This window comes from Alternaria hordeiaustralica (assembly GCF_023758085.1).
Source record: "Alternaria hordeiaustralica strain BMP 2776 chromosome Unknown scaffold_50, whole genome shotgun sequence".
Taxonomy (NCBI): domain Eukaryota; kingdom Fungi; phylum Ascomycota; class Dothideomycetes; order Pleosporales; family Pleosporaceae; genus Alternaria; species Alternaria hordeiaustralica.
This window is the reverse complement of record NW_026056822.1, coordinates 18,812-42,500: the sequence shown is the minus strand read 5'-3', so window position 1 is coordinate 42,500 and position 23,689 is coordinate 18,812. Positions and strand designations below refer to the sequence as shown.

Sequence of the window (23,689 nt, the reverse complement as noted above, 5' to 3'; positions counted from 1 at the left end):
AATTAATATTAGTTTTACTTTCTTTATATTAACGCTTACTAAGAGCTATCTTAGATTACACTATACTAGGTATATTCTCTCTACTATTACCTTAGTCTGCTATAAGTCTATACTTAGTTAGAACTTAGCTTATTATTGCTTATAGCGCGTTTAGTAGATAGACGTTTACAGTAATAATTATAGTTAAATCTTAGTTTAGCTAAGGTTAAGAATAAAGTTAAGAATAAGGTTAAGAATAAGACGTAGAGTAGCTACTAAGGCGCTAGCGCTAGGCTGCAACTATCTAAGGATAGCTAAGCTTGCAATTAATCTAACTGTCTAAGCGAGTGTCGACTAAGATTAACCCTAAGGACAGCCAAGCTACTCTCTGGTGCAAGACAACCTTAGAAGCTAGAGCCATCCATGGATGAGTTAGGGTGCTCGACACTACCCGCTTCATTCTTGTGTGGCATGCATAATAGGCGATGACGAAGACATGCGATCCGTCGTCTCTTCTAGAGTTGATGGAGGATAGCTCTGTTTCCTTTGGCATACGTACGTCCGCTGTATTCGATATGGCCACAAAGTGCGAACACCCCGCGGGGATGATCTCATCATCACATGCCCCGGACGGCAGTCTATCAAAGTGCAGATGAACATGCAGTAGCCTGAACACAACGAGCCATCATGACCATTAGCCGCCCACGAGCAAGATACGGCACACCGACACTCCGCCATACTGAGAGAACCCGTTCAGTGCCAAACAAGCGGTCGGCAGAAGCGTGGGGAGGGTGTTCGCTGGACGGGCACCGCCCCACTTCTGTTGGCAGCCGTCCGTATGCACCTTACCGCTCCAATCAATCCACCTCCTCAACAGTACAGCGGGTCGTCGAGTATCGGCGTGGCGCAACAGCGGATAGTCTGGCGAGTAGTTCAGACCTTGATGTATGATGTGGTGCGTAAAGAGGGTGGGCAGCGGGGTCATGTCCGGTATCTCGTCACCACAGCAGAGCCGCAAGTCTGCAAGTATTTGTGCTGCACTTAGCTCTCCAGATAGACCCCTTCGCTTGAGATACAAGGACGCCATTTCATAGTGACTGCACAAGTCAGTTCAAAGTCCTGACACCAAACGGATTAACCCCACAGACAGCGAGCGGGAGTCGACACGCTAAGCCCTACCCTTCCTGCTAGCATCGCCAACACTCCACCATGCCGGGCGAAGATACGACGCCCTCGCGACCACCCAGTGAGTTCTGATTCGCTTGCATGCAATGCCGTCGTTCGCAAGGCTGTCTTCAGCCTTCTCTCCAATGAATCTGCGTACGAGGCTAAGGCTGATCCCCCGTGCGCCACAGCAGCCCACCCCGCCAGTCCCACGGCGAGCATGTCGCTGGCCGCCGCCCTCAGACACGACAATAATAATCGCGTCTTGACCCGCCCGTTCGACGACTGGGTCCAACAGCCCGACGTTTCCGCGCGACTAGTCCTTTTCTCCGAGGAGTACCTGCAAGGGCTTCCTCAGACGGATACAGAGCATCTACTGCGTGCGACCGGGAGCACAATCAAGAGCGGTTCGTTATCGTCGATGGCTCCTGGGGCTCTCCTCCACCAGCACAACCCAACGCACAACCCTCCTTCCCTCCGCTCTTGCATCACCGATATCACCGACGCCACGCCCACCGAAACAAGCATAAGCACCGGCCTCGTCAGCCAACTGTCTGGCGTCCCGCTCCTCGAAGACAACAACGGCGTGTTGGAGATACCGCCCGCACACTTCCGCACCCCTGTCTACGAATGCGCCTTCTGGTTTCTGAACTGCAACTACGTCTCGCAGAACAAAGAAGAGTGGGAAACACATTGCCACGCACACTTCCGCGGCGAGGAACCACCGCTGACGGCCCAATGCCCGCTGTGCGACTGGGAAGTGACGTGTGATCAGGGGAGGCAGGCATGGAAAATGCGTATGGAGCATTTGGCGTACGAGCACACGATGCGCGGGCAGACGTTGCGGACGTCGCGACCGGATTTCCGGCTGTTTGAATACCTGTGGCAGAGAAGGTTGATCGATAGTGAGGATCTGAAGGAGTTGAAGGGTGGGAATCATAATTTGACACATCCGCCGGGGAATTTCGTTGAGATGAATGGGAGTAGGCGCGAGAGGGATGGCAGGAGGCATCGCGCGCAGCATGCGAGGGTGCCGAGACCGCCTGAACCGCGCCGGTACTGAGGGCGATGGGGGATGTTTGATGGGCTTCACCCCATCTCTTGCCGTTAGTTCCCACTTCTCTCATCCTCCTTTCTCTTCCCGATTGCTCTTCTCTTCTCATACCTCTTCCTTTCCACTCAATATCTGTCCACAGAATGGCATACCCAGGACACAAAAGCATAGCTCAGGCGTTTACGGAGTACCCCATCCTTTTTTATCTCTTCTCTATCTCTTTCTCTCTGACTGTTCACAAGCCAGCCGCGCAGGCAACGAGACTATCAGCTCCATATACGCAAAACTGCAAAACATACGTAGCTAGCCCCTACTACATAGCTCACGGCGTGATACAACTATATACCCTCCTCTCTAGCCTCCCACCATCCCAACTGAGCCCTCAATGCATCCGCCTCGAGTAGCTCCCGCCCCCAACGACCGATTTGCTGAATGTGATTCGTCATATCTAAAGGACCCTGACCCCATAGCTTTGAAATGTCATCTTCAGCCGCACGAAAATGGCTCAGATCCAGAAGCGGAGGTCCGCCGTTGCGCGTCTGCCTAATTTCGCGTGTCGTGGTACTATGCGGACTAGTGCGGTTGCCGGATGGGGGAAGGACTAGCCGTGGATGTTGGTACCTTCCAAGGTTGGAACGCAAGAACTACGCACTGTGATTAAGAAATAAGATACCTATTTAGAGAAGATTCGATTTTATGCTTAAGGTTACGAGTAAGGCTAGTAGAGTTAAGCGAGTACAGATTGTAGAAGGTAAGATGTTACATATAACTCTACATGTATCTTAGTATCGAGATTTGAAGCGAGACTAAGAATGTAGAAAAGAGCGTGTGTAGACAAATATAAACATAGAATTACAAGATAACAGACAGGATTTTGCTCCCGAGTGCTTTATGTTGCATTTTGTGTTAATAACTTGCTATCCTCTCTTACTACCTAGGTAGCCTTCTATTTTAACATCGCTATCTAACGCCTTTCTATCTACTCTTCTTCTTGTAAGCGAGTACTTCGTCTTTAATAACAAAACTCTTTCCTTGCTTCTATTTATTTATTTATCCTATCTCTAGTCGCTACTATTTTGCTCTCTTGCTTCTAACTCCCCTGTTATTAAAGAAGGATACAACCGCTGCGGAATGCCTCTATATAGATTTAGAGGTGTGATTAAGCTTTGTGTAGATATTAAAGCTTGTTTGACCGTTTTGATGTAATTCGTTGTCGATGCCTAGGTGGCTTACAGCTGTCAGCCTTTGCCTCTTGCCTGCGAAATACACTAGGCGAAGGAATAGCGGTCATAGAAGACGGAGACGAGTAAAATGAGATACAGCAAATAGCAGTGGCGATTTCAGGTCGATCTGGGGCCTCTCGTACTTAATGCGCGGAGACGGAAGTTGATGCTTGAGTGAATCGGCGCAATGTTAGGACGCGGTTGCAAGCCGTGGCGTTTCGCTAGCAGCAACGGCCGTAGTTACGGCCCCCGATGACGTTGAAGCCACATCCCTCGCATAGAGCTCCGGAACGCTGCGAACATCATGCCGATTATCCTCCACACATCTCACATAAGGCCAGCCACACAGATATGGAGGCGCAAGAGATGGAGTATATAGATAGCAGGCTGCGATGGATATCGTTCAGCATCTCAAGCGTACCAACAACTCCACAACCCTATCACACCAAGTCGAACGAACTTATCACGCTGTACGACACCTGAACAGATTTTCTCGACATAATGTCCAACATCAAGTTCAACCCCGCATCCGATATTCCCGATCAGTCTGGCAGAGTGTTCCTGATCACTGGTGGTATGTGGCGTCCTTTACGTCCGATCTGGCAGCCCACTAACCATTACAGGCACCACCGGTCTTGGAGCGTCATCCATATCTTTTCTCGCATCTCACAACCCTGCGCACATCTACTTCAGCGGTCGCAACAAAGCTCGCGCCAATGAACTCATCTCCAAGATCGCCATGGCCTCACCCTCCACCAAAGTTACCTTCATCGAGTGCGACCTCGCGAGTCTCGCATCCGTCCAATCTGCCGCCAAACAGTTCTTATCGTCGTCCGATCGCCTCGATGTTCTCATGTGCAACGCGGGTATCATGGCCGTACCCAACGACGTGAGCAAAGACGGCTACGAAATCCAATTCGCAACAAACCACCTCGGCCACGCGCTACTCATGAAGCTGCTCTTACCTGTCATGCTCGACACCGCATCGCAACCAAACGCCGACGTGCGCATCGTCAACCTCTCATCCGTAGCCTACAAACAAAACGTACCTTCCACCGGCATCGAGTTCTCAAAGCTCAAGACCAAAGGCGCAAACTACGGTTCCTTCTTCAGCTTCAACAAATGGGTCTGCTACGGCCAGTCCAAGCTAGCCAATCTGCTTTACGCTACTGAACTGGCTGCTCATCACCCGAGTATCACGTCTGTGGCGGTGCATCCTGGCTTTATCAAGACGGACCTTTTCGCGAGCACGAACTTTATGGATCGTCAGGTTGTGAATATTATCTCCGGCGGGAATTGGCTTGATACGGAACAGGGGGCGTATAACCAGACTTGGGCGGCTACTACCAAGAAGGAGAACTTGGTCAATGGAGCTTATTATGAGCCGGTGGGTGTGAAGACTATGCCGAGTACAAAGCTGGGGCGGGATCGGGCGTTGGCGAAGGAGCTGTGGGAGTGGACTGAGAAGGAGTTGAAGGTGTGGGTTTGAGACCTGATTGTCCTGTTAGTGATCTATTTCTTTGGCGGTGTAGCAATTCTTCCATCCATAGTTGCGCTTGTAGTTTCGTAATACTTAGACTTTCATCATTGCCTGCACAGCCTACGATACGCAGCAGGTGGCCTTGACGTTCGGATATCCCCTCCTGCTATCGGTACGCCTGAATACCTCGGTTCGTCATCTGACAGAAGTTTACGGATACTTTTCCGTGGGTAACATTATAAGTAGTGGTGTTCTCACCACCGCGGTAGTGGGTGTCGCAGGAAGCGACATTTCGACGTCCACGTTTGATCGGTGCTGCTACCTCCAAACTGGTCACCGTAGACCTTATCGATGGCAGCGATCGACAACGCACCAGAAGGTTTCCAAGGTGCTGGTAAACCGTTTCGCTCCACAACCCCATGGGGTAGTGGACGTTTTCGCGATCCGTTGGCCAACTTCCTTCGCTATTGCACCCGCCCACCAGGTGAACACGGCCGTGAAGCACGAGGACGACCCGACAAATTCTCTTGAGCACATGGCCTAAACGATCTCCACTGTGATCCTTCCATGGCACAGGCTCGGATGAGGCACCGCTGCATACCAGCCGCACCGCTTAGACGGCAACTAGCCATTTACCAAGAACCATCAATGCGGCGTCTCATTGTTTAGCATCACCAAGTACCGATAGACGAACCCGGTTTGCCCCGTGGAGAAACCAAGCAAAGTTGTGGGATATTCCTTTGTTGGATGATGGCCAAGACGATGAAGGCCCGGCGGACTGACTTGGCTCCGCGTTGATTGGCCGAATCCACAGCGGAAAGACTTTTAGCTCCTTCTCCTCAGCAGCGGCCTCGAGACGAAACCTCAGGCTAAACCGCAAACCAATCCCACCGCGGACTTGTGTCATCCAGAAACCTGGTGGGACCCATAAACCACGCACCGAAAGACCGCGTCTAACACCCCATCCGTGCGACAAGCGTGCACGCCATCTAGTTTCCCCGCAATGCAGCGCATGCTCAAGATCTTGGACCTGTCTCGGCCCCCTTGGCCTAGGCCCATGTGCGACGTTGGCCTCGACTGACAAGCTATGAAAACACTTGACCTCGCGCGACATGGCGCAACACCAAGATTTCGGTGGCTTGCCAATGTGCCTTTTCTCTGCGACAAGACCACGAAGACTCCAGGGTCGGGGCTGGGCTCCTCACCGGAACCAGTCACGAGTAGTGGGCTCGGAGTATCAATGCGACGTTCATGTCAAGAAAGAGTCTTGGTATTTTGCGGGTTACCTTCCCGGGACGAGGCACCGTATTTCGTGTCCTCATTGCGACGTCAGCCAGGATGTACTGCGGAGGAGGAAGAGCAAGGGATGGCATGATGGGAGCTGTCAACTCTATGCCAGAGTGCTACGTCCCTCGTTGAAGGCTGTACCAACACTACGTGAGCGCTTACTCCCCGCTGAACAGCAAAGTTCACGATGCGGGCACCACTAGACCGAACACGAGACCACCGACCACCGGCTCCGACATACCTGTCCTTGCCAAAAAACCGCCGGAGGCGGCAAAGCCAACCTGGCACTAAGCACGCCCAGCATCTAGGGTACGCCCTCCGAGCTTGTGTGCCGCACGTTTGCATATTCGCGATTCGGCAGAAGGCACAATGATAGTCAGTTTCCAAGACTAAGCCAGCGGGCAGACTTGCCTTCGGGGACCCCGCGACCCCATTCCCCCAGCGCCATTCAGCCTCAAGTGTGTCCAAGGCGGCCGGAAGAAGCGCGCTTACCATGTCTTGGAACGCATGCATGCGCGGAGGTACCTAGACAATTGTCGTGTGATTTCGGAACATCGCTTGTAGAGAAGGATCTGGGGCGAAGTATGGGATCCACCGCACTTGTGCGACGCTGAGGGCGGGGATGGAGGTGTATAAGAGTGCTACTCCACGTCCCCCGGATTGTTGATTTCCCCAGATCAACCAGCTCAGGCTTCGGTGATCCAACGGGCGTCTTACCCACACCCTTTACACCTCATACTCTTATCTTTTCAGAGAGGTTCTTTGAACAACCACCCATCATGTCTGAGAAGAAGAACGATGTCGTCATGCTCGAGCAGACGATGACTCGGGATGAAGAGCTCATGAAGCCTGTGCCCATTGTCGGCAAGGTGGATTACTCTGGTGCTTACGAGAAGACTGATCCCCGAGAGATTGCGCTTGTCAAGAAGCTCGACCGATGGATTATGCCCATGTTGTGGAGCATGTACTGGCTCAATTACCTTGGTATGTCACTCCTCTCTCACAGTGATCTTTTTGGAAGCACTTACTTACACATCGCTCTGTCTAGACCGCAATGCCATTGCACTGGCCCGCCTCGACGACCTCGAAGAGGATCTCAACCTCACCAGCGAACAGTACCAAACCTGCGTGAGCATTCTCTTCGTCGGATACCTCCTTGGCCAAATTCCCAGCAACATGTTCCTCAACCGAACCCGTCCATCGCGCTACATGGGCTGCTGCATGATGCTCTGGGCCGTCGTCTCCGCCCTGACAGCTCTTTCCAAGGACTTCACCGGTCTCCTTCTAACCCGCTTCTTCCTCGGTGTAACAGAGGCCCCCTACTACCCTGGTGCTGTCTACCTGCTCTCCATGTTCTACACCCGCAAGGAAGTCGCCACCCGCATTGCCATCCTCTACACCGGAAACATCCTCGCGACCGCCTTCGCCGGCCTCATCGCCGCAGGCATCTTCCACGGCCTCGGCGACGTCGCTGGCATCACGGGATGGCGCTGGTTGTTCATACTCCAGGGTGCTGTCACCTTCGTCATCGCCGTTGTTGGCTTCTTCCTTCTCCCAGGTAAATTTTCCGGCTGTACGAAGTGCATGTGAGACATATACTGACTTCGTACCTCCACCTCTACAGATTTCACGCACAACACATGGTGGTTGACACAAGAAGAGCGCGACCTAGCCACCAACCGCATGGCCCTCGACACCGTCGGCAACAAGGGCGAGACATCCGTGTGGGCTGGTTTCCGCCAAGCAGGCAAGGACCCCATGGTCTGGATCTTCGCTTTCATGGCTCACATGCATCTTGCCGCCAACGGGTTCAAGAACTTCTTCCCTACCGTTGTCCAGACGCTTGGGTTTAGCAAGACTATCACCTTGGTTTTGACCTGCCCGCCTTACCTCATTGCTGGTGTCGTCACGATTGCTGTCTCGTGGTCTTCTGGAAAGTTCAACGAGCGCACTTGGCACATTACTATTTCCAAAGCCGTTGCTACCTTTGGCTTTGGACTGGCTTGTGCTGAGATTGGTACTGCGGGTCGTTACGTCGCTATGATCATCTTCACCATTGGCACTTACGGTGTCAACTCGCTTATTCTGGGTTGGTGCGGATCGACATGCGGTCAGACGCCCGAGAAGAAGGCGGTTGCTATCGGTATCGTGACGACGGTTATGAACGCTTCGTTTATCTGGTAAGTTCCTCCACGCCCTTTCAACCCTTCCACCTTCATCACCTCAAAGAAGCTGTTGCTAACAAGAATATCAGGACACCATACCTATGGCCGAAGTCCGACGAGCCTCGCTACATCATCGCGCTCAGCTCCTCGGCTGCGTTCTCCATTATGACTGCGCTATTGGCATGGGTGGCGAAGATTCTCTTCACGCGCAAGAACAAGAAGCTCAGGGAGCAGGATAGCGAGAACATGACCTTCTACGTGTACTAAGCGTGCAGTGTAGTCATGAGTAGCACACAGCACGAGGGTGGAGAGAGGGAATCGGCTGGCAAGAGCTGGCGCAGATCAAATGATGATAGTACATTACGAGCCGAGAGCTTGTTGAATATGTATACATGAATGATGAATTGTTCAACTTCAAAGACTAGCCGATGGCATTGACGTGATCGCGCTGTGTGTGTTGTGATTCTGCCAGTACACCTTAGCCGTCCCAATTCTCCATCACTGAATTCCATCGACCCGCCCGCGAATGCGTCATAATGCCCGACCCCAAAAAGCATAACATTAATCTCATGATGTCAGCGAACACTGAGTATTCCCCCATATCTCACATGTGCTCATAGGCTCCAAGGCTAGCCCTTCCCCCATCCGAAAACCCCACTAGTCTACATTACCGCCATCGATGACATCACACGAGTCAGCTACACAGATCCACTGTCGCACGAACTCGAAGGCTTCTTGTACCTAATGTTATAGCGATACGACTGCGAAAAAGACAACTAAACAAATCCGACGGGCCAAACTAGAGTTGCAGCATTACTACACCTCTATCTCGCTACTTTCCATTGTATACTTTCGGACCTCCTCCCCATTGCGACTCATGACGAGCCATGAGATACTCAATAGATGGCATATTGCTCTCGCAAGGGCCGCACACGACCTCTGAGTCTGAGTCTGACTCCGACCCTCCCCGGCGCTGTTTGTCTTTCCTATACATATTCATGATCTCGTAATGCGGTGGGATATTTCTGTTCCAGGTCAGTATACGCAAAACGCCAGGAGATATACGCAAAACAACCTACCCTTTCTTATCCTGCAGCAGTTCTCGCCCAATTTCCATCAAGATTTCCTCGTTGTCCTGAGAATAACCTGCCAGAATTGCCTCCTTCCTACAAGCAAGACGGAGGGCATCGGAATAGCTGTATAGTCGCATTGCCGCGTAAGAGGCACCGTTGGGATTTAGTCTTTTCTCGAACGGCAGAGCCTTCAGATCATCTGTTTTCAAGCCGAGTTGTTCACCGCACATGGTTTTGGTAAGGCAATCGATTCCAATAGCATCGAGGGTGTTCTTGTCGTCGTCGTTCTTGTTGTTTGCAAGCCACTTTTTCCAATCTGCCTTCCCCTGCTTGTCCTTCCTTATCCTTTCTTCATTCGCGGCTTTCAGTCTGGCTTTTTCTGCAGCAGCTGCAAGTTCAGCTGGGGTCTTCGTCTTCTTCTTGCGTGATTTCCTGACTGGCGTGACGGGGTGTTTGGACTTCTTGCTCGCTCTGTCGGGTGTGAGAGGCTCAAAGTCACTCTCTTCGGGCGTGGCCGGGCGTTTGCGTTTCGATCTTTCCGCTGCTGTAGGGGAGGCTTCATGTTTAGCTTTGACAGTTGATGAAGGTGGAGTCAGTAATTGTTTTTGGGGTGGGGACGGCGAGGCGGGGTCCGCTTTGACGACAGGGTGTGATGTTTCTCCTGCCATTTTCGAATCTCGGTGACGAGGTGACATGTTGGGTGAATTCGAAAGAGAAGTTTCCGGGGTCTTATAGCAGCGGCGGTAAGACACTTCTACAATGTCTTTGGGAGAAGCTCAAGACATGTAAGACAATGCGATAAAGGTACTCAGGGAATAGAGACGTTGGAACAACTGTGCCGCTTTATCAACTTGCCTTCCAAGCAAGGGTTAGACTTGCTGCACACTGCGGGGTAAATGTACCAAAACAGTTGTCTTGGATGCCACGTCAAGATGCATCGAGATATTGGTAAACTACAATGACTAGCAATATCGAGATCCTTCGGTATGATTGTGGTGCACTAGTACGACACAACGATGGTAGCCCCCACGTCAAGGCTCCGGGAAAACACTTGCTCGCGAAAACAGGTTCACTGCACGAAGTCAAGAATAAAACTAGGGCTTTTAGATTATTGAGAGTCTAGTAGCCACTCCGGTTATGGTCATCCCCATACTTCTCGCACATCAACCTATCCTCCTCATCCTCGCGCATCCGCCTGAGTTCGTCTTGTCGCATCGATTCTTTGTAGCGTGCGATTTCCGCCCCGTTCCTTCCCCCTTTGGCGTACAAGAGGTTGTCGTAATTACTGGAGAGTGTTAGCATCATTGCAGCTGCTGTATACATCGGTCGCTTACCCTCTGGCGTGTTTATCCGCAAACAACTTCTTTCCTTTGGCAAGGAACTCTTGTTCGTTATCCTGTGGGATACCAGCGAGCATAGCTTCTTTCCGAAAGGCTAGTTTCCCGCAATCGTCCCATCTGTAGTCCTTCTGAGGCATCTGGTTGAATGCGTTCACGGAGGGGCGATGTGGGATGCACTTGAGCTCATCTGGCTTCAGGTCGAAGAATGCCTTTGCGTTTTTGGCATTTACATTTTTCCCCAGATCGCCTGAAGTGAGTTCCTCGTAGGTCTGGTTTTTGGATATCCAATCTTTCCAGTCCTTCTTCCATTGGGCGGCTTGCTTCTTTCGCTCTTTCTCGGCTTTCTTTGCATCGGCAGCTTCTTTTCTCTTGGCAGCGTTTGCGGCCTTGACTGCGGCCTCTTCCTCTTTCTTCTTGGCCGACGCGAGCTTCTTCGCAAGCGCTTCTTCGGACTGTGCTGGCTTCTTAGGCGTCCTTGGTCCAAGTGAGGCTTCAGTTTTCCTTGCTACCTTTGAGGGCATCTTCGTTTCGGTATCATCGTCGTCGTCCTCGGCCGGTCGCTTGAGGCTGGGCGTTTGCGCTTGTTCAGCTGGCTTCAGCGGCTTGACCGACGTCTCTTCGATACCCGTTACTTTAGGCCCGTGCCCATCGGAGTCTGGAGGGGGAGTATGGAGTTGCTGGCGGCTCTCCGTTGATGATGCCATCGCTGCATCGGAGTTCATGATGTCATTCAAGAGGGTTGAGTGCGAAGCTTGGGATAAACAGAAGGGTCAATGGCGTCAGATTGCTCAGGATACTAATGACGTTGGAAATTTGGGAAGTAAAGATGACAGGTACCAGATGTGGCATCAGAAAACATATATACCGCGCACTGCGTTCCGATCAAGAGACCCTGCAGCTGTGTCAACCTTATCGCATGGGGCTACAGGTGGGGTGGTGCCCGTGCCGGAGCCGTTTCCGTGGCTACGTCACCCCCACCTCATTACCCCTGATGTCCCCACCATGTACCCTTCTCGTCACCAACCCTGGAACCGCTGGCACCTATCTCGCTGATCTGAAACACGACATATGTGATTGTACTCGCATCTAAGATTTGAGCACCTCCAAAGCCTTCAGCGGATTAAGATATTGCCAGCACTACCTAGGTATGCTAGCTAGTGCAAAGATGTTGTCACACGGCTTTATCTGGGTATATCCCTTTTCCCGCCGATCTTGCACCGACGTCAGCGCAGCAAAATATGCTTGATCCCGTTATGAGTTCCAGTATGGAGATTCTGTTGCGACGAAAAGAACAGATGCGATTGAACAACTCACTTCCGCCCATAGTTTCAGCAGCAAAGCGATGAATTTCAGGTATCAGCGTCAAATCGATGAAAGCCTTGCGACAAATAGCAACAGCTAGGTGCCTACTACTACACACCGACGCAGGTTCAAAACAGGTATTCAAGCAACGAAAGAGAAAAAAATGATAAACCACGGGTATCGCACCACTCCCCCATCCATCAACTCAACTCCCTCAAGCTCTCCTCAACATTCTCCCAAGCCTTCGGCGACATAATCAAGCTCAGCCAATAACCCCCCGCATGATCCTTCCCCAAAATATGCACCAACAGCCTATTCGCCGGATTCGGTATCCTACTCGAGCAATGATGAAACGCAGGCATACCAGGCGGATTACTCCTTCCCTCACTCTCATCACCAGCCCTCACAACCGCAGGCCCAAAGTCGACAGTAGAAAAGAACTTGGCTTTCGACCAGTCGGTAAAAGGCACCAACATCGCATCCGCGTCACTGTAGAGAAGCGTCGATGGATCGCCGGAGATACGCTGCTCGCGAAGACTGGCAAGGACTTGGCCTTCGGTTGCTTGTTCGAGGAGGCGCTGGCGGTTGTGTAGAGCGATGGGACCGAGTGGGCCGGTTGCCATGTCTGGAGAGAGGAAGGTGAAGCCGGGGACGAGCATGTTTTGCATGTACATGCCCTTCGCGTTGATGAGTTCAGGAAGACGGAAACGAGCGTTCATTGCGTGGAGGGCGGTCAAGGGACGGGGTGATGGCAGAGAAGATGCGATACAGCGGAGTGTCCATGCAGTGAGCACATCGCCATCGCTGATGAACGGTGGTTTCTCGACTATACCGTCATCGTTCTCCTGCACAGGTAGGTCTTGCTCAGTTGCTACGCGCAATTTCGCCACGACGTCCTTTGGCAGGTAAATCGTCTGCGACTTTGGAGCAGGACCAGTAAGCATATCCCATGCGAACCTCGCTCCAAATTTGACCATACTCAGCCCTTTGAGCTGTTTGGCCTTGAGTATGTACTCCTCTGCCGGCTGAGTCGTGTTGTCAGTCAGTGCACGTAGCATGTCTTCCCGCGCCCCTAGTACAGGCGGCACTTCGGTCTCTTTTCCGGCTAATACCATCGACCACGCGCAGAGGAGGTTTTGGTTGCCAATTACATCCATCAAAGTATGGGGCCAGGAGAGTCCCACGAGTGTTGCGTTGGTAAAAGACGTGATGTGGACCGAAATTTGTGGCGTGTCTCCAGCGATCAAGTCCTCAAACGTCATGGGCGCGTCGGCGCTAGCGGCCAGGTCATTGAACTCCGTGGGTCCTGGACAGATCAAGACGGCTCTGTTGGCTTTGGGAAGCTTCTTGGCTAGGTCGTGCTCTTCGATGGGAGTGTTGATGGTGACATGGCTGTACGAGAAGGCGGGTCGCTCAGATGTGAACTGGCGTGGGACATGAATCTCCAATGCACCCTTGTTCTATCATCCAACATGTTAGCCGTACTGCTTCCACGCGAAATCAATCCGAAAGATGCCACTTACGTTGAGTCTCAAGCGTCCTCCAAGCTTCCTCCAGTCCCCATTTTCCAAGAGCTTTGCTAGAGAGGACCGGAGCCTATCCGCATCGAGAACATCGTTGAAGCAGAGTGTCCATGTAATTATGATGCTACGGAAAGTCTTCGTGTCGTCTAGTGTGTGTACTGGAAGGACGTCGTCGTCGGCATATGGGGTTGGTGTAGCATCTACTGCTGGGGAAGATTGCTTTTTGAATCGCTTGAGGAAATCCATTGCTGAGACGCTAAACTTGCGAACTGTGAAAGGTGCTCAACAATGAGTGTTATTTGTCAAATCTATTTACTTCTGCTCTGCTTTTAACACCGTATGAGAATCCCTGGCCAAAGTCGCGTTCGGAACACGGATTCGTGGGTAGCCGGAGAATATGTTATCGTCGTTGTATCAAAAGGGGCTCGCTAGATCGACGCCTCGTCTCCACCTCTGCAAGTAACTAGTCTCAGGTAAAACTAGCCGCACGTACCAACACGAGAAGGATTTCCGCCGTGCCACCGAATCTCTACAGGCGAGTCAAGAATACGTTCTTATCGTTGTGTCAAAATAGGGGCTCGCTAGATCGGCGCCTCGTCTCCCCCTGCGCAAGTAACCAGTCTCAGGTAAAACCAGCCGCACGTACCAACACAAGAAGGCCGAATCTCTACAGGCGATCGGACAACGGATACTAGCGATCCGCCTACGTTCCATGCGCTCCAAACCACGCATCGACCTCGTCGCCTGTGGCAAGCTCGTCGTCGTCGTCGTCGTGGATGGCTTCAACTCTGCCATGCCTGCGCCTGAACCGCCTTCCTCTCACCCGCGTCGCAGACTCATTCCGCTTCCGCAATGCCAGTCGCTTCGCAACTTCATTTGCCTCGACTAGACTGACCAGCTTCCTCTTCTGCCGTTGATTCTGCTCGGTAAACTCCTTGCAGACTTCCCACACCTTCGTCGTAGCATCGCGAGTGTCTCGGGACTTTTCGACGAAGGAGTCTGGACGTCGTGAAAGCACGTTGGTATTCACGTTCCCGATACCAAGATGTCTGTGACGACGATTTTGCCCTGCGTCGCTGGGAGGCGGAGGGTTGCTGAAGACCTCTTGAGCCAGATATGTATCCTCTGCCATTTCAAACGGCGTACGTCCTGATGCATTCTCACGGAAGAGAAGATCAGGACGGCATTGGAGCATGACGCGCAGGACTTGATCACAACCACGCCGTACGGCAAGGTGGACAGGCGTATCGCCCTCGCCATTGACAATACTGAGGTCGTCGCCTTTGTTGAGCTCGAAAAGAAGTTTGAGGATGTTTTCGTGGCTCTCCGAGTTATAGCTTGTTGAGTTGTGGGGAAGAGCGACGTGAAGCCAGCGTGCAAGAGGCGTAGCTGCGCCAGGAGCCGCCGTTGTGCGCTCAGTGAACAAACTGGAGAGAAGACGAGTGTCTATGAGCGCCAACAGCTCGCGGAGCTTTTCTAGGTTTAGCTGGTAGTTCAAATGCTTGTGCAGGATTGAGTGGATGATGTTCGCTCCAGTGTTGTCGCGTGTGGTTTGATCGGCACCAGCTTCCAGAAGAACCTTCACCATCTCGATACGGTGCTGAGAGAAAGCAAGCTGCAGAGGCGTCATGCCGCTCGCAGAACGATGTTCAATCGCCTTGGGATGAGTTTTGCATAGATGTCGAAGCAGGCTCACCGACTCTTCACCCTCCTTGCCCAGAACCACCGAATGGAGCAGTAGATGCGAGCGTAGGTCGAGCCACTTTGTGATGGACGACTGCAAGCCGCCTTGGGTCTTCGCCAAGTTCTGGATGCGGATATCGTCTCGATGACTGTCCGCAAACTCCATGTAACAGCGCGAAGCGGTGTCACTAGCGAACCACTCGACGCTCTCCAAACTTGTATAACGAGCGGCATGGAGTAATGGCGGGTGCTTCGCCCCAACTGCTTTCGTCTGGGTCTCTCTCCCTTCATTCGCCCAGTCCGCTCGCTTCCTGCCGTGAACCGATAGCCCTTGGTAGTACTTTGGCTTCACGGGTATCTCGATGCCGCTCTTCTTCACAAGGTCGTCCAAAGGAATGCCAGCCCCAGTGTTCTTGATGATGATTCCTAGCAGGCGGGTACGACTCAAGCGGATCGCGTACCAGAACTCGGCTTCGTCGAAACGGAAGAACCTCGGTGCAGTCTCATCGTCGAGTTCGGTGTTGTGTTGCGTGTACTCCTGAGCTCTGGCGATCAGGAATTGTAGTAGATCGGCATCGTCTAGATAGACTGCCAATTGGAACAGACTATGCGGCCGCACATCCTCGGGGATCTTGACGGGTACCGGGTTACCACTAGACGAGTCCAAAGGCGGTTGACCACGGAGGCTGCTTGAGAGCTCTGGGTGTGGAAGCCAGGGTGAGACCGATGCAGCATCGTGTTCGAGAAAACGGAACGCCGGGCACGTCCACGACATCATCTTGAGTGGCGTCACATTGCTTTTGACTTGACTCTGCACCTCTCCAATGTTCTCAATAGTGAAGCAATCATCCACAATCTCAGCGTAGATCTCGAAATCATCCTCACCATCGTCACTGCTACCGTCGTCATCATCTCGGGGCTGGAGACTGTGTTTGACCAATGGCTTCTCTTCGGGCACATATTGCGCATGTGCAATCTCCAAGACAGCACGAGCGATTCCATAGTGCTTCCGCAGAATGGCGATAGAGAACGGCGAGTAATCCTGCGAGTTCTGAACAGCGATTTGCAGGGGAGTCTGATTATCTCCCCACATCGACAAGGTAAGCTCTTTGATCGTCGGAAGATCGCCATCCCAGCAGGCTTGGAACAACTTGAGGTAAGCTTCCCGTCGTTCGTCGGTCAGGTCAGAAAGCCGGAAGGTGAGCAACGGATTCCACGGCTTTGGAGGGTCAGGTCCATAGCTACCATAATTGTACTGTTGTGGTGGGGGTATCCTGATTTCGGTATCTGGATGCAGCTCTTTGAAGGTCTTCGCCTGTCGTCTGAGCAGCTCTGACTCCAATGCTTCGAACTCTTTCAATAGCGCCTGGACAGCCGACTTCTTCTCACTCGTACCCTCGGGTTCTTTCTGAGATTGTTTCCACTTCTCGTGGCTCTCCAAGTCTTGTTCGTAGATCCGTTTGGCGCTGTCGATCTGATCACTCACCATCCAATGAGCGTAGGTACCCGGTTCGAGTCCTCCAAGATATTCAGTATCTTCCTTGAGCGGTACTGGGGCGAATTGCTCGGACCGCCGGTAGTTATCAATGCGGTCCACCCAGCCTTCGGAGCACAACCACCCATCTTGGCCATCAACTTTGCCCTTCTCGATAAAGGTCTGTAGTTTTCGCACATTGTACCGAACAATATCCAAAAGGGTGCCCGTATCGTTGTCGTGTGTGTTGTTGCTTTTGTCCAGCGCGCACCAAGCTTTGGGAGTAAGACTGTTGATGTCTGCTCCAGCATCCAGAAGCTTCAAGACTATCGACAATGCCTCATAACGAAGTGCAGTAAATACAGGCTGCTCGACGTTTTCTCTGAACGCTTTCTGGTTGCTCTCGGCAGTGCTGTATGCCGAATGAAACCCCTTGTTTTTCGCAACGGTAGAGTAGGTGGCGAAGTCAAGCTCAGGCTTCGCGCCCAGCTCTAGAAGTGCTTCAACTCCAGCGGTATCACCATGTTCAATGGCTGTCTTCAGAGGACTGTTCACGTTGGGTCTGAACGAATAGCCACTCAGCGATAAGTGATCGGCGGCTTGTTGCGCCGCAGGCCTGTTTGCGGATATCAAAGTGGTGAGCAGATCGGCACCATGCGCAGCAAAGTAGTGCAACGCTGTGATGTGGCTAGTGTCGCCCTGTGCAGGCGATGCACCTAGGCTGACGAGTAATCTAGTCATGTCCTTGGCCTTTTCAGGCGAGAGCTGTAAAGCGAGAACGGTTGGCAGGATCGCCGCGCGCGGGGACTTGTTGTAATCATTGACAAGCTTGACCGGCAGTAGTACATCGGCTCCAAACTCCTGAACGAGAGTCTTTACGACGTCGGTGTGACCATTTGCAATGGCCAGGTGGAGCGCAGATACCGGTGCGTCCCAAGCGACTACGTTGACGTCGTATACATCGGGCTCGTCGTCATTTGCATCATCTGGGAGGTTATCGTGGTCTTCTGACTTTTTGGGGTCTATCTTGATGACAGAGCCTTCAGTAGTCGCATCGGCATTATCGGACTCATCATCAAGTAAATCGACGTCGTCATCCTCATCGTCGTCGTTCTCGCTGTCGTCATCGGAAGCATGTTCCTCGGTGTCGTTGGTACTGGTAGCATCTGGTGTTTCCGGGAGGATCTGGTTCTTCTTCTTAAGAGCTTCTTTCTCTGCCTCTTCTTCTTCGTTGGCCTCACTCTTGATGAGGAGAGCTCTGACCATCTCTACCTCACCGCGCATGGCAGCAAGATGGAGCGCGGTCTTACCATCGAAGATGCGAGCGACGATACGGGCTCCAGCATCGACGAGAGCTTGAACGACCTGCGGAGTTGAGGTCATGACCGCCAAATGAAGTGGAGTACGCCCAGTGTAGTCCCTTCGGTTGGGATCAGCACCCTCTTGACTGAGCCAATCCCGGACATGCTCGAGATCTCCGTCCACTATAGCCTGACACAGTCGCGCTGTATTGCCGACATATGCCATCTCGGTCCAATCATCATCAGTCAGAGGGTGGAAAGACCCAATTGCTTGCCGTCCAGGGTTATCTTTGATGAAAGACAACGTGCCAGATACATAGAGCTTGCTTTCCTCAGCCGCAATCTCCAGATCTTCAGGTGTGGTGGGCTCGGGACAAAAACCACAACAGTCCCCAATCACATCGATTGCGTTCCCAAAGAAGGAAGGGTGTCGATGTAGTGTGGTCTGTCGATCCTTAGGTCGGTTCCATTCAGCGTTGAGTAGCAAGTCTTTCGCGAAGAGTAACCTCTCAATCTTCCGAGCATGGAACTTCGGCCCGTATGGGATGGTGAAGGTATGGTAATCGCTGACCTCATCAGTCTCTACCCATTCGGCAACATCTTCGTCATGCTGTTGCTTGATGTCGCCTTTGAGCTTCTGCGTGGCCCAACGATTGATGGCGGGTCTGCCACGTTCAGCACGACGCTGATCAACGTATGCGTCACGGTCAGTGCTTTTCGGCAATTTCTCAAGTACTAGCAACCTGGCCAGTCCGAGAGTGCGACCGAAGGAGCGTTCGAACAGCGTGGGATCAATACGCGACCGATCAAGGAGCGGCCAGTAGACTTCGAAGCCGCGGCGTGCATACTTGGACAATCGGTTTTCGTATGACGGGGAGCGACGTGTCAGGTCGATGGTGTTGATCTGCGTCATGTATGCAGCGATCGCACGAGGACTGGCGTAGACTTGCTTGCCATCGTATGCCGCACAGGAACAATCAACATCGAAGCCTGTGAGAATCTCGGAAATAGATCTGTAAATTCGCAGGACAATCTGAACGTGACGAGTGGGATACTGGGAAGCGATGGTAATGGCGTTCTTGGTACGGACGGTGGTTGTCTCTGTCAAGATGGAGTCTCTGATGCGTTGTTCAATCTGCTTGATCTTCTCAATGGCTTGCTCTTCGGTAAGGTCGTAGAGGAAAAGATCGACATCCGAAGCCGGGGCCAGTTTCTGATGATAGTATTCGCGTAGGGCGCGCTTGGAGCCACTATGTTCCTCTGGAACCGGCAGCAACGAAGTTACAACAGCGCTACCTGCGACCACCACATTGGACCAGTCCATGTCAACAAGCGATGACTCGGAAAAGAGCTGGAAGTTGGTCTGGAACTCATTGAGTGATTGCACAACCGCCGGAGAGCCAGTCGGCTTGCGGTCCTCCTCGTCGAGAGGCATGAGATAGCGCTCACGCTCAGCCTCGGATTCATCCTCGGGGTTGCGAGCGCGGATCTTGAGTTCACTTTCGCGGCCTGCGAATATGGGAAGGATGTTGGGCTCGGCAATAGCGGGGTGTTCTGGTTGCTGAGCGAACACCTCGCGCAGCTTGGAGTCATATTCCTTGTAGGGTTCGAGCAAGGTGTGCAGTGATGTCTCTGGATGGGCTGCGACATGAGTAATCCAGTCGGTATGACGAACTGGGACTTGAGGAAGGTCAATCATTGTCGATACCTGCTTTTGGGTTGTGGTTGAAATGGCGTTGTGAGAAGTGGTAGAAAGCGCGTGTGTTGGAATAGAATTGAGATGGTTGAACAAAATGACTGCTGAAGACGGAAAAACGACGGATTATATATCTCCTTCAGCATTGGGATCTCGTTCGTGCTTGATGATGGCAGCCTGTATCATGATGGAGTTGGATGCTGCAGCGGTGTGGCGTGTTGAGGCAAAAGAGGGTCGAGCTAGGCAACGACGCGCCGTGGCCCATTTTAGCGACGGGAAGACGTGTTTGGGGACCACAGCAGCCTGACGAGACAGGCAGCAGCGAATCATGGTTAGCAGCGTGTATTGAGTCCAACGCGAGCTGCACACGAGTTCATGTGATGCATGACGCGACGGATGTGACAAGTGAGGGTAGATCTCAATGAGGTGCTCGAGGTTTGCCACGAACACGCTTGTGCAAAAGAAGGATAGCGCAGCCAGCGGCTTGGCACCCCCCGCTGGCAGCAGCGAGATCTCGCCATCTTCGGCATCATCATGTTCCACACGTTCTCGATACCGGCACCACTTCTACGTCCAATGGTACATGGCTCTGTCACGCCTTCGAACAACTCACACAGTTTCTACTCCCTGATCGGCGAGTACAGCGAAATCTGCCCAACGAAGAACATGATAATCGTCAGAGCCGCAACAGCCGTGAAAACTATCGCAACCTATCATCAAATCAGCCTTGAAACCTTCCAGATTCGCCTCGCCTGAGATCATACCTTGTCCCCATCGTCTAATCCTCCAGAATTACCCAAATTCGACGTTGCACTCCACACGAGCAGAAACATACCCACAACCATGCAGATAGTCGCGGATATGAGAAACATGACTGGCATCTGCCAAGTCAAGACCTGGACAAGGTTTGGCGCACGACGACCCGTTCGTTTCCAGCGACTTCCTTTACCAAGTAGCTTGTGAAGATTGGCGAGGCCATCGCGGTGCGACGAAAGCCGATGTAAACGAACGGTCTGGTCGGCTGCGCTGATGATGGAGAGCATTGTGATGATGATGCCACAGTACCACGATGTCCGGACATACCACGGAGTGGGCCTGCCAGTGGTGAGGATATTCGGCCAGCTGCCTGTCGAGGTAAGGACACCCGCAAGCAGGGCGGACTTGACGATCGTCAGCGGTGCGGCATCATCAATGGATACAGTACTTACCACGACACCAACAAAGTTCAGCTCGCTTAGCTTGTTGTCTCTCCATTTTTCGACAAGCTCATCTCTCTCGCTTTGGTCATGCGTGTTGAGCAAGATTTCTAAAGGGTCATACGTTGAGGGGTCCGGTAAGAAGATGCCACCGCCGAACATCTGCGGTGCGCAAAAACAACTGCTTTGCCGCTTGCGTTTGTTGTTCGACGTCTCTGGATGTAGGGGTGGCTGGGTAACACCATTCGATCCTCGGTCTGCTGCTCTCCATTCGACATCGTCCGGTTCCCGGGAAGAAGAGGTACGGAACATGGTTGACTCGGTACGTGAAGGATCAAAGATGTTGTGGATATGGGCAACAGTGGCCTTTACTGACTAAATCAAAGGTTTGCCAGAAGAAAACAATGCTGCGGTGTTCAAGAGGTGTTCGCCGATTATGACGCACATCGCGCCGCTAACTGTAGCGTCGCAATGCAGCCAAGTCTACCTACGCTGCGCACATCAACAGTCATGCAGGACGCTTAATCGCAACAACGCAAGCTTTCAAACAAAGTCTCGATTGTAATTACAGACCTCGGCTACACATCCACTGCGTTCCAGCACCCTACAGCCAGCTTAATGCATGACCACAGCGACATGATCGTCCATGTACTTCGAGATATCGCCCAAGAAGCATGCTGCGATGATGCTGACTCCGCCAAACGCTATGCTCACGTAGTACACGTACTTGTACGCCTCGGCGTACGCGAGCTGACCAGCGTACACGACCAACTCATACGCACCCGGCACGTCCTTGATACCCGGAAGCTCATGGAGAAGCGGGAGAAGCGATCCGCCGGTAATGGCGATTGCCTCTCCGATGATCTCAGGCGATGTGATGTTGAGCTTGGTCACCATTGCGCCGCCGATGTAGTGGGTTGCGGCGGGAACAAATTTGGAGATGAAGACGTTGTAGTACACGCAGTATCCGATCGAACCACCAATGACGCGGATGGCAAGGGTAAGAGCAGCGATTGTTGCGATCAGGTCGTCTGGGCAGATGATAGTGGCTGACGAGGTTAGTAACGCGTTCGACGATCAACGCGACGTGAAACTTACAGATGATGGATGCGGGCACAACGATACCACCAATGCCGAGACCAGCGAGAACCAACAATCCCCACAGTTGGTACAAGTTGTCCACACGGCCGATAGAAAGAGCACCGCAGCCTGCCGTCATCATGATCGACGAGACGATCAAAAGCTCCTTGTTGTGACCGCGGAGCAAAGACAGCAACCACAGCACAATACAAGCCCCAGCCAGAATCGAAAACCCAACAGGAATACCCCGGATACCAACACCAACAGGATCATGACCATAAACGTTGAACGCCTGCGTCGGCCAGAACATGAGGATCGAGAAAAAGTTGGCTCCAGAGATGAACGTAATAACAAGTGTCAGCCCAAGAATCCGGGGCTCTTGACGAAGTCTCTTGGGGAACATGGGATGTTTGGCTCCGTAAGCTTCCCAGAAGACAAAGGCAACGAGGAAAGCGACGCCCAGGATCAAGGGCGCGAGCACGTGTGCGCTGGACCACTTGTACTGGTAGCCACCCCACTGCATACCCATCATGAATAAGATCATACCGGCAACAGACAGGAAACCGCCGATGTAGTCGATCTGCGCGAGAACCTCTCTGCGGCTCATACCCACGCTGTTGACGCGGGGAGGAGGGTGGTAGAACACGAAGGTCAAGACGAGACCGATGAAAGCCCAGAGACCTAAGATTGTCAGTTCCCGACTCATGCGTTGTTTAGATAACAGGGAAAAGTTCTTACCACACCACATCCCAATCCACCTCCACGCCCCCGGACTCTGACTAGCAATAAGCTGCGCCCAAAGCACACTCGGACAAAACGGCAAAATCGTAAACACCAAAATAGCAACATACTTGCCCCTCTGACTTGTCGGCGCAAGCTCGCTCGTCACCGCCAACGCCGTAAGCTCGTTGATGCCCGCGCCCACACCGCTAAACACCATTCCTGCAATGAAAATATTCATGGAATGTGCGGTTGAGCAGATGATCATGCCGAGGATCAGGAAGCACGCGCCGATCATGGCGACCCACCGGCGGCCGACAATGTCGGAAATGGAACCGACGAAGGGGCACACGGCGGCGAGGGAGAGCAGGTTGGCCAGGATAAACCAGATCCAGCGGTCGGTGCCGCCTATGTCGGCGTAGATGTAGGGGGGGACGCCGCCGAAGAGGTAGACGGGGATTTGGCTGCCTGTCCATACTATCGTTGTTGTTAGCGAGGGAACTCCAGTGTGTAAGTGTTTGTAAAGGGTTCTACGCACGGAACGCCATAGCGACCAACGCCATAAGTCTCTTGAAGTTCATAGGCTGCTCAGCGTCGTGGTCCTCGCCGTCGCCGGCTGTGCGCAAGCCATCTTTTTCGTAGTAGTTGGTGTGACCGGGGACTTGCTCGTTGGTGTGGATTTGCTCGATGTGGTTGAAGGCTGGTTTGGACGCTGAGGGGGAGTGGTCTGAGATATCTATCCTGCTGCATCAGTACATGTGTAGGCGGATGTGGAGTTGGGGTGTATGGTTACGTACCAGAGCCATCGCTGTGGTCCCGCATCGTGTTCTTCTTCATAGTCTACGTATGGAGACGGCCGTCGTAGACAGGAGTGTAGACTTTGAACAACACAAACGAAAGTGTTCGCAAGACTGACTGACACTTCGTTTGGAGGCTCAGCGGGGCTCTT

At 52.6% G+C, this 23,689-nt stretch overlaps 9 protein-coding genes across 9 annotated transcripts; 3 read left to right on the top strand and 6 right to left on the bottom strand.

The window, feature by feature from the left end:
- Positions 1–1,363: 1,363 nt before the first annotated feature.
- On the top strand, positions 1,364–2,206 carry J4E84_010935 (uncharacterized protein; the record flags this gene model as incomplete). Its single annotated transcript, XM_049393490.1, has 1 exon — positions 1,364–2,206. The coding sequence occupies one exon, from the start codon at positions 1,364–1,366 to the stop codon at positions 2,204–2,206; it is 843 nt and encodes a 280-aa protein (XP_049238786.1).
- A 1,715-nt stretch (positions 2,207–3,921) lies between these two features.
- J4E84_010934 (uncharacterized protein) lies at positions 3,922–4,909 on the top strand (the record flags this gene model as incomplete). Its single annotated transcript, XM_049393489.1, has 2 exons — positions 3,922–3,994; positions 4,044–4,909. The coding sequence occupies 2 exons, from the start codon at positions 3,922–3,924 to the stop codon at positions 4,907–4,909; spliced, it is 939 nt and encodes a 312-aa protein (XP_049238785.1).
- Positions 4,910–6,966: 2,057 nt separating this feature from the next.
- On the top strand, positions 6,967–8,619 carry J4E84_010933 (uncharacterized protein; the record flags this gene model as incomplete). The annotated part of the gene is made up of 4 exons (XM_049393488.1): positions 6,967–7,171; positions 7,236–7,745; positions 7,812–8,367; positions 8,442–8,619. The coding sequence occupies 4 exons, from the start codon at positions 6,967–6,969 to the stop codon at positions 8,617–8,619; spliced, it is 1,449 nt and encodes a 482-aa protein (XP_049238784.1).
- An 808-nt stretch (positions 8,620–9,427) lies between these two features.
- J4E84_010932 (uncharacterized protein) lies at positions 9,428–10,120 on the bottom strand (the record flags this gene model as incomplete). The annotated part of the gene is made up of 1 exon (XM_049393487.1): positions 9,428–10,120. The coding sequence occupies one exon, from the start codon at positions 10,118–10,120 to the stop codon at positions 9,428–9,430; it is 693 nt and encodes a 230-aa protein (XP_049238783.1).
- Positions 10,121–10,544: 424 nt separating this feature from the next.
- Positions 10,545–11,469, bottom strand: J4E84_010931 (uncharacterized protein; the record flags this gene model as incomplete). Its single annotated transcript, XM_049393486.1, has 2 exons — positions 10,545–10,710; positions 10,760–11,469. The coding sequence occupies 2 exons, from the start codon at positions 11,467–11,469 to the stop codon at positions 10,545–10,547; spliced, it is 876 nt and encodes a 291-aa protein (XP_049238782.1).
- Positions 11,470–12,267: 798 nt separating this feature from the next.
- J4E84_010930 (uncharacterized protein) lies at positions 12,268–13,836 on the bottom strand (the record flags this gene model as incomplete). The annotated part of the gene is made up of 2 exons (XM_049393485.1): positions 12,268–13,527; positions 13,591–13,836. 2 exons carry the CDS (start codon positions 13,834–13,836, stop codon positions 12,268–12,270), a joined length of 1,506 nt encoding a protein of 501 aa, XP_049238781.1.
- A 457-nt stretch (positions 13,837–14,293) lies between these two features.
- On the bottom strand, positions 14,294–19,747 carry J4E84_010929 (uncharacterized protein; the record flags this gene model as incomplete). Its single annotated transcript, XM_049393484.1, has 1 exon — positions 14,294–19,747. One exon carries the CDS (start codon positions 19,745–19,747, stop codon positions 14,294–14,296), a length of 5,454 nt encoding a protein of 1,817 aa, XP_049238780.1.
- A 617-nt stretch (positions 19,748–20,364) lies between these two features.
- Positions 20,365–21,252, bottom strand: J4E84_010928 (uncharacterized protein; the record flags this gene model as incomplete). Its single annotated transcript, XM_049393483.1, has 2 exons — positions 20,365–20,454; positions 20,755–21,252. The coding sequence occupies 2 exons, from the start codon at positions 21,250–21,252 to the stop codon at positions 20,365–20,367; spliced, it is 588 nt and encodes a 195-aa protein (XP_049238779.1).
- A 303-nt stretch (positions 21,253–21,555) lies between these two features.
- Positions 21,556–23,577, bottom strand: J4E84_010927 (uncharacterized protein; the record flags this gene model as incomplete). The annotated part of the gene is made up of 6 exons (XM_049393482.1): positions 21,556–21,989; positions 22,039–22,701; positions 22,759–22,799; positions 22,872–23,217; positions 23,279–23,476; positions 23,538–23,577. 6 exons carry the CDS (start codon positions 23,575–23,577, stop codon positions 21,556–21,558), a joined length of 1,722 nt encoding a protein of 573 aa, XP_049238778.1.
- Positions 23,578–23,689: the final 112 nt, after the last annotated feature.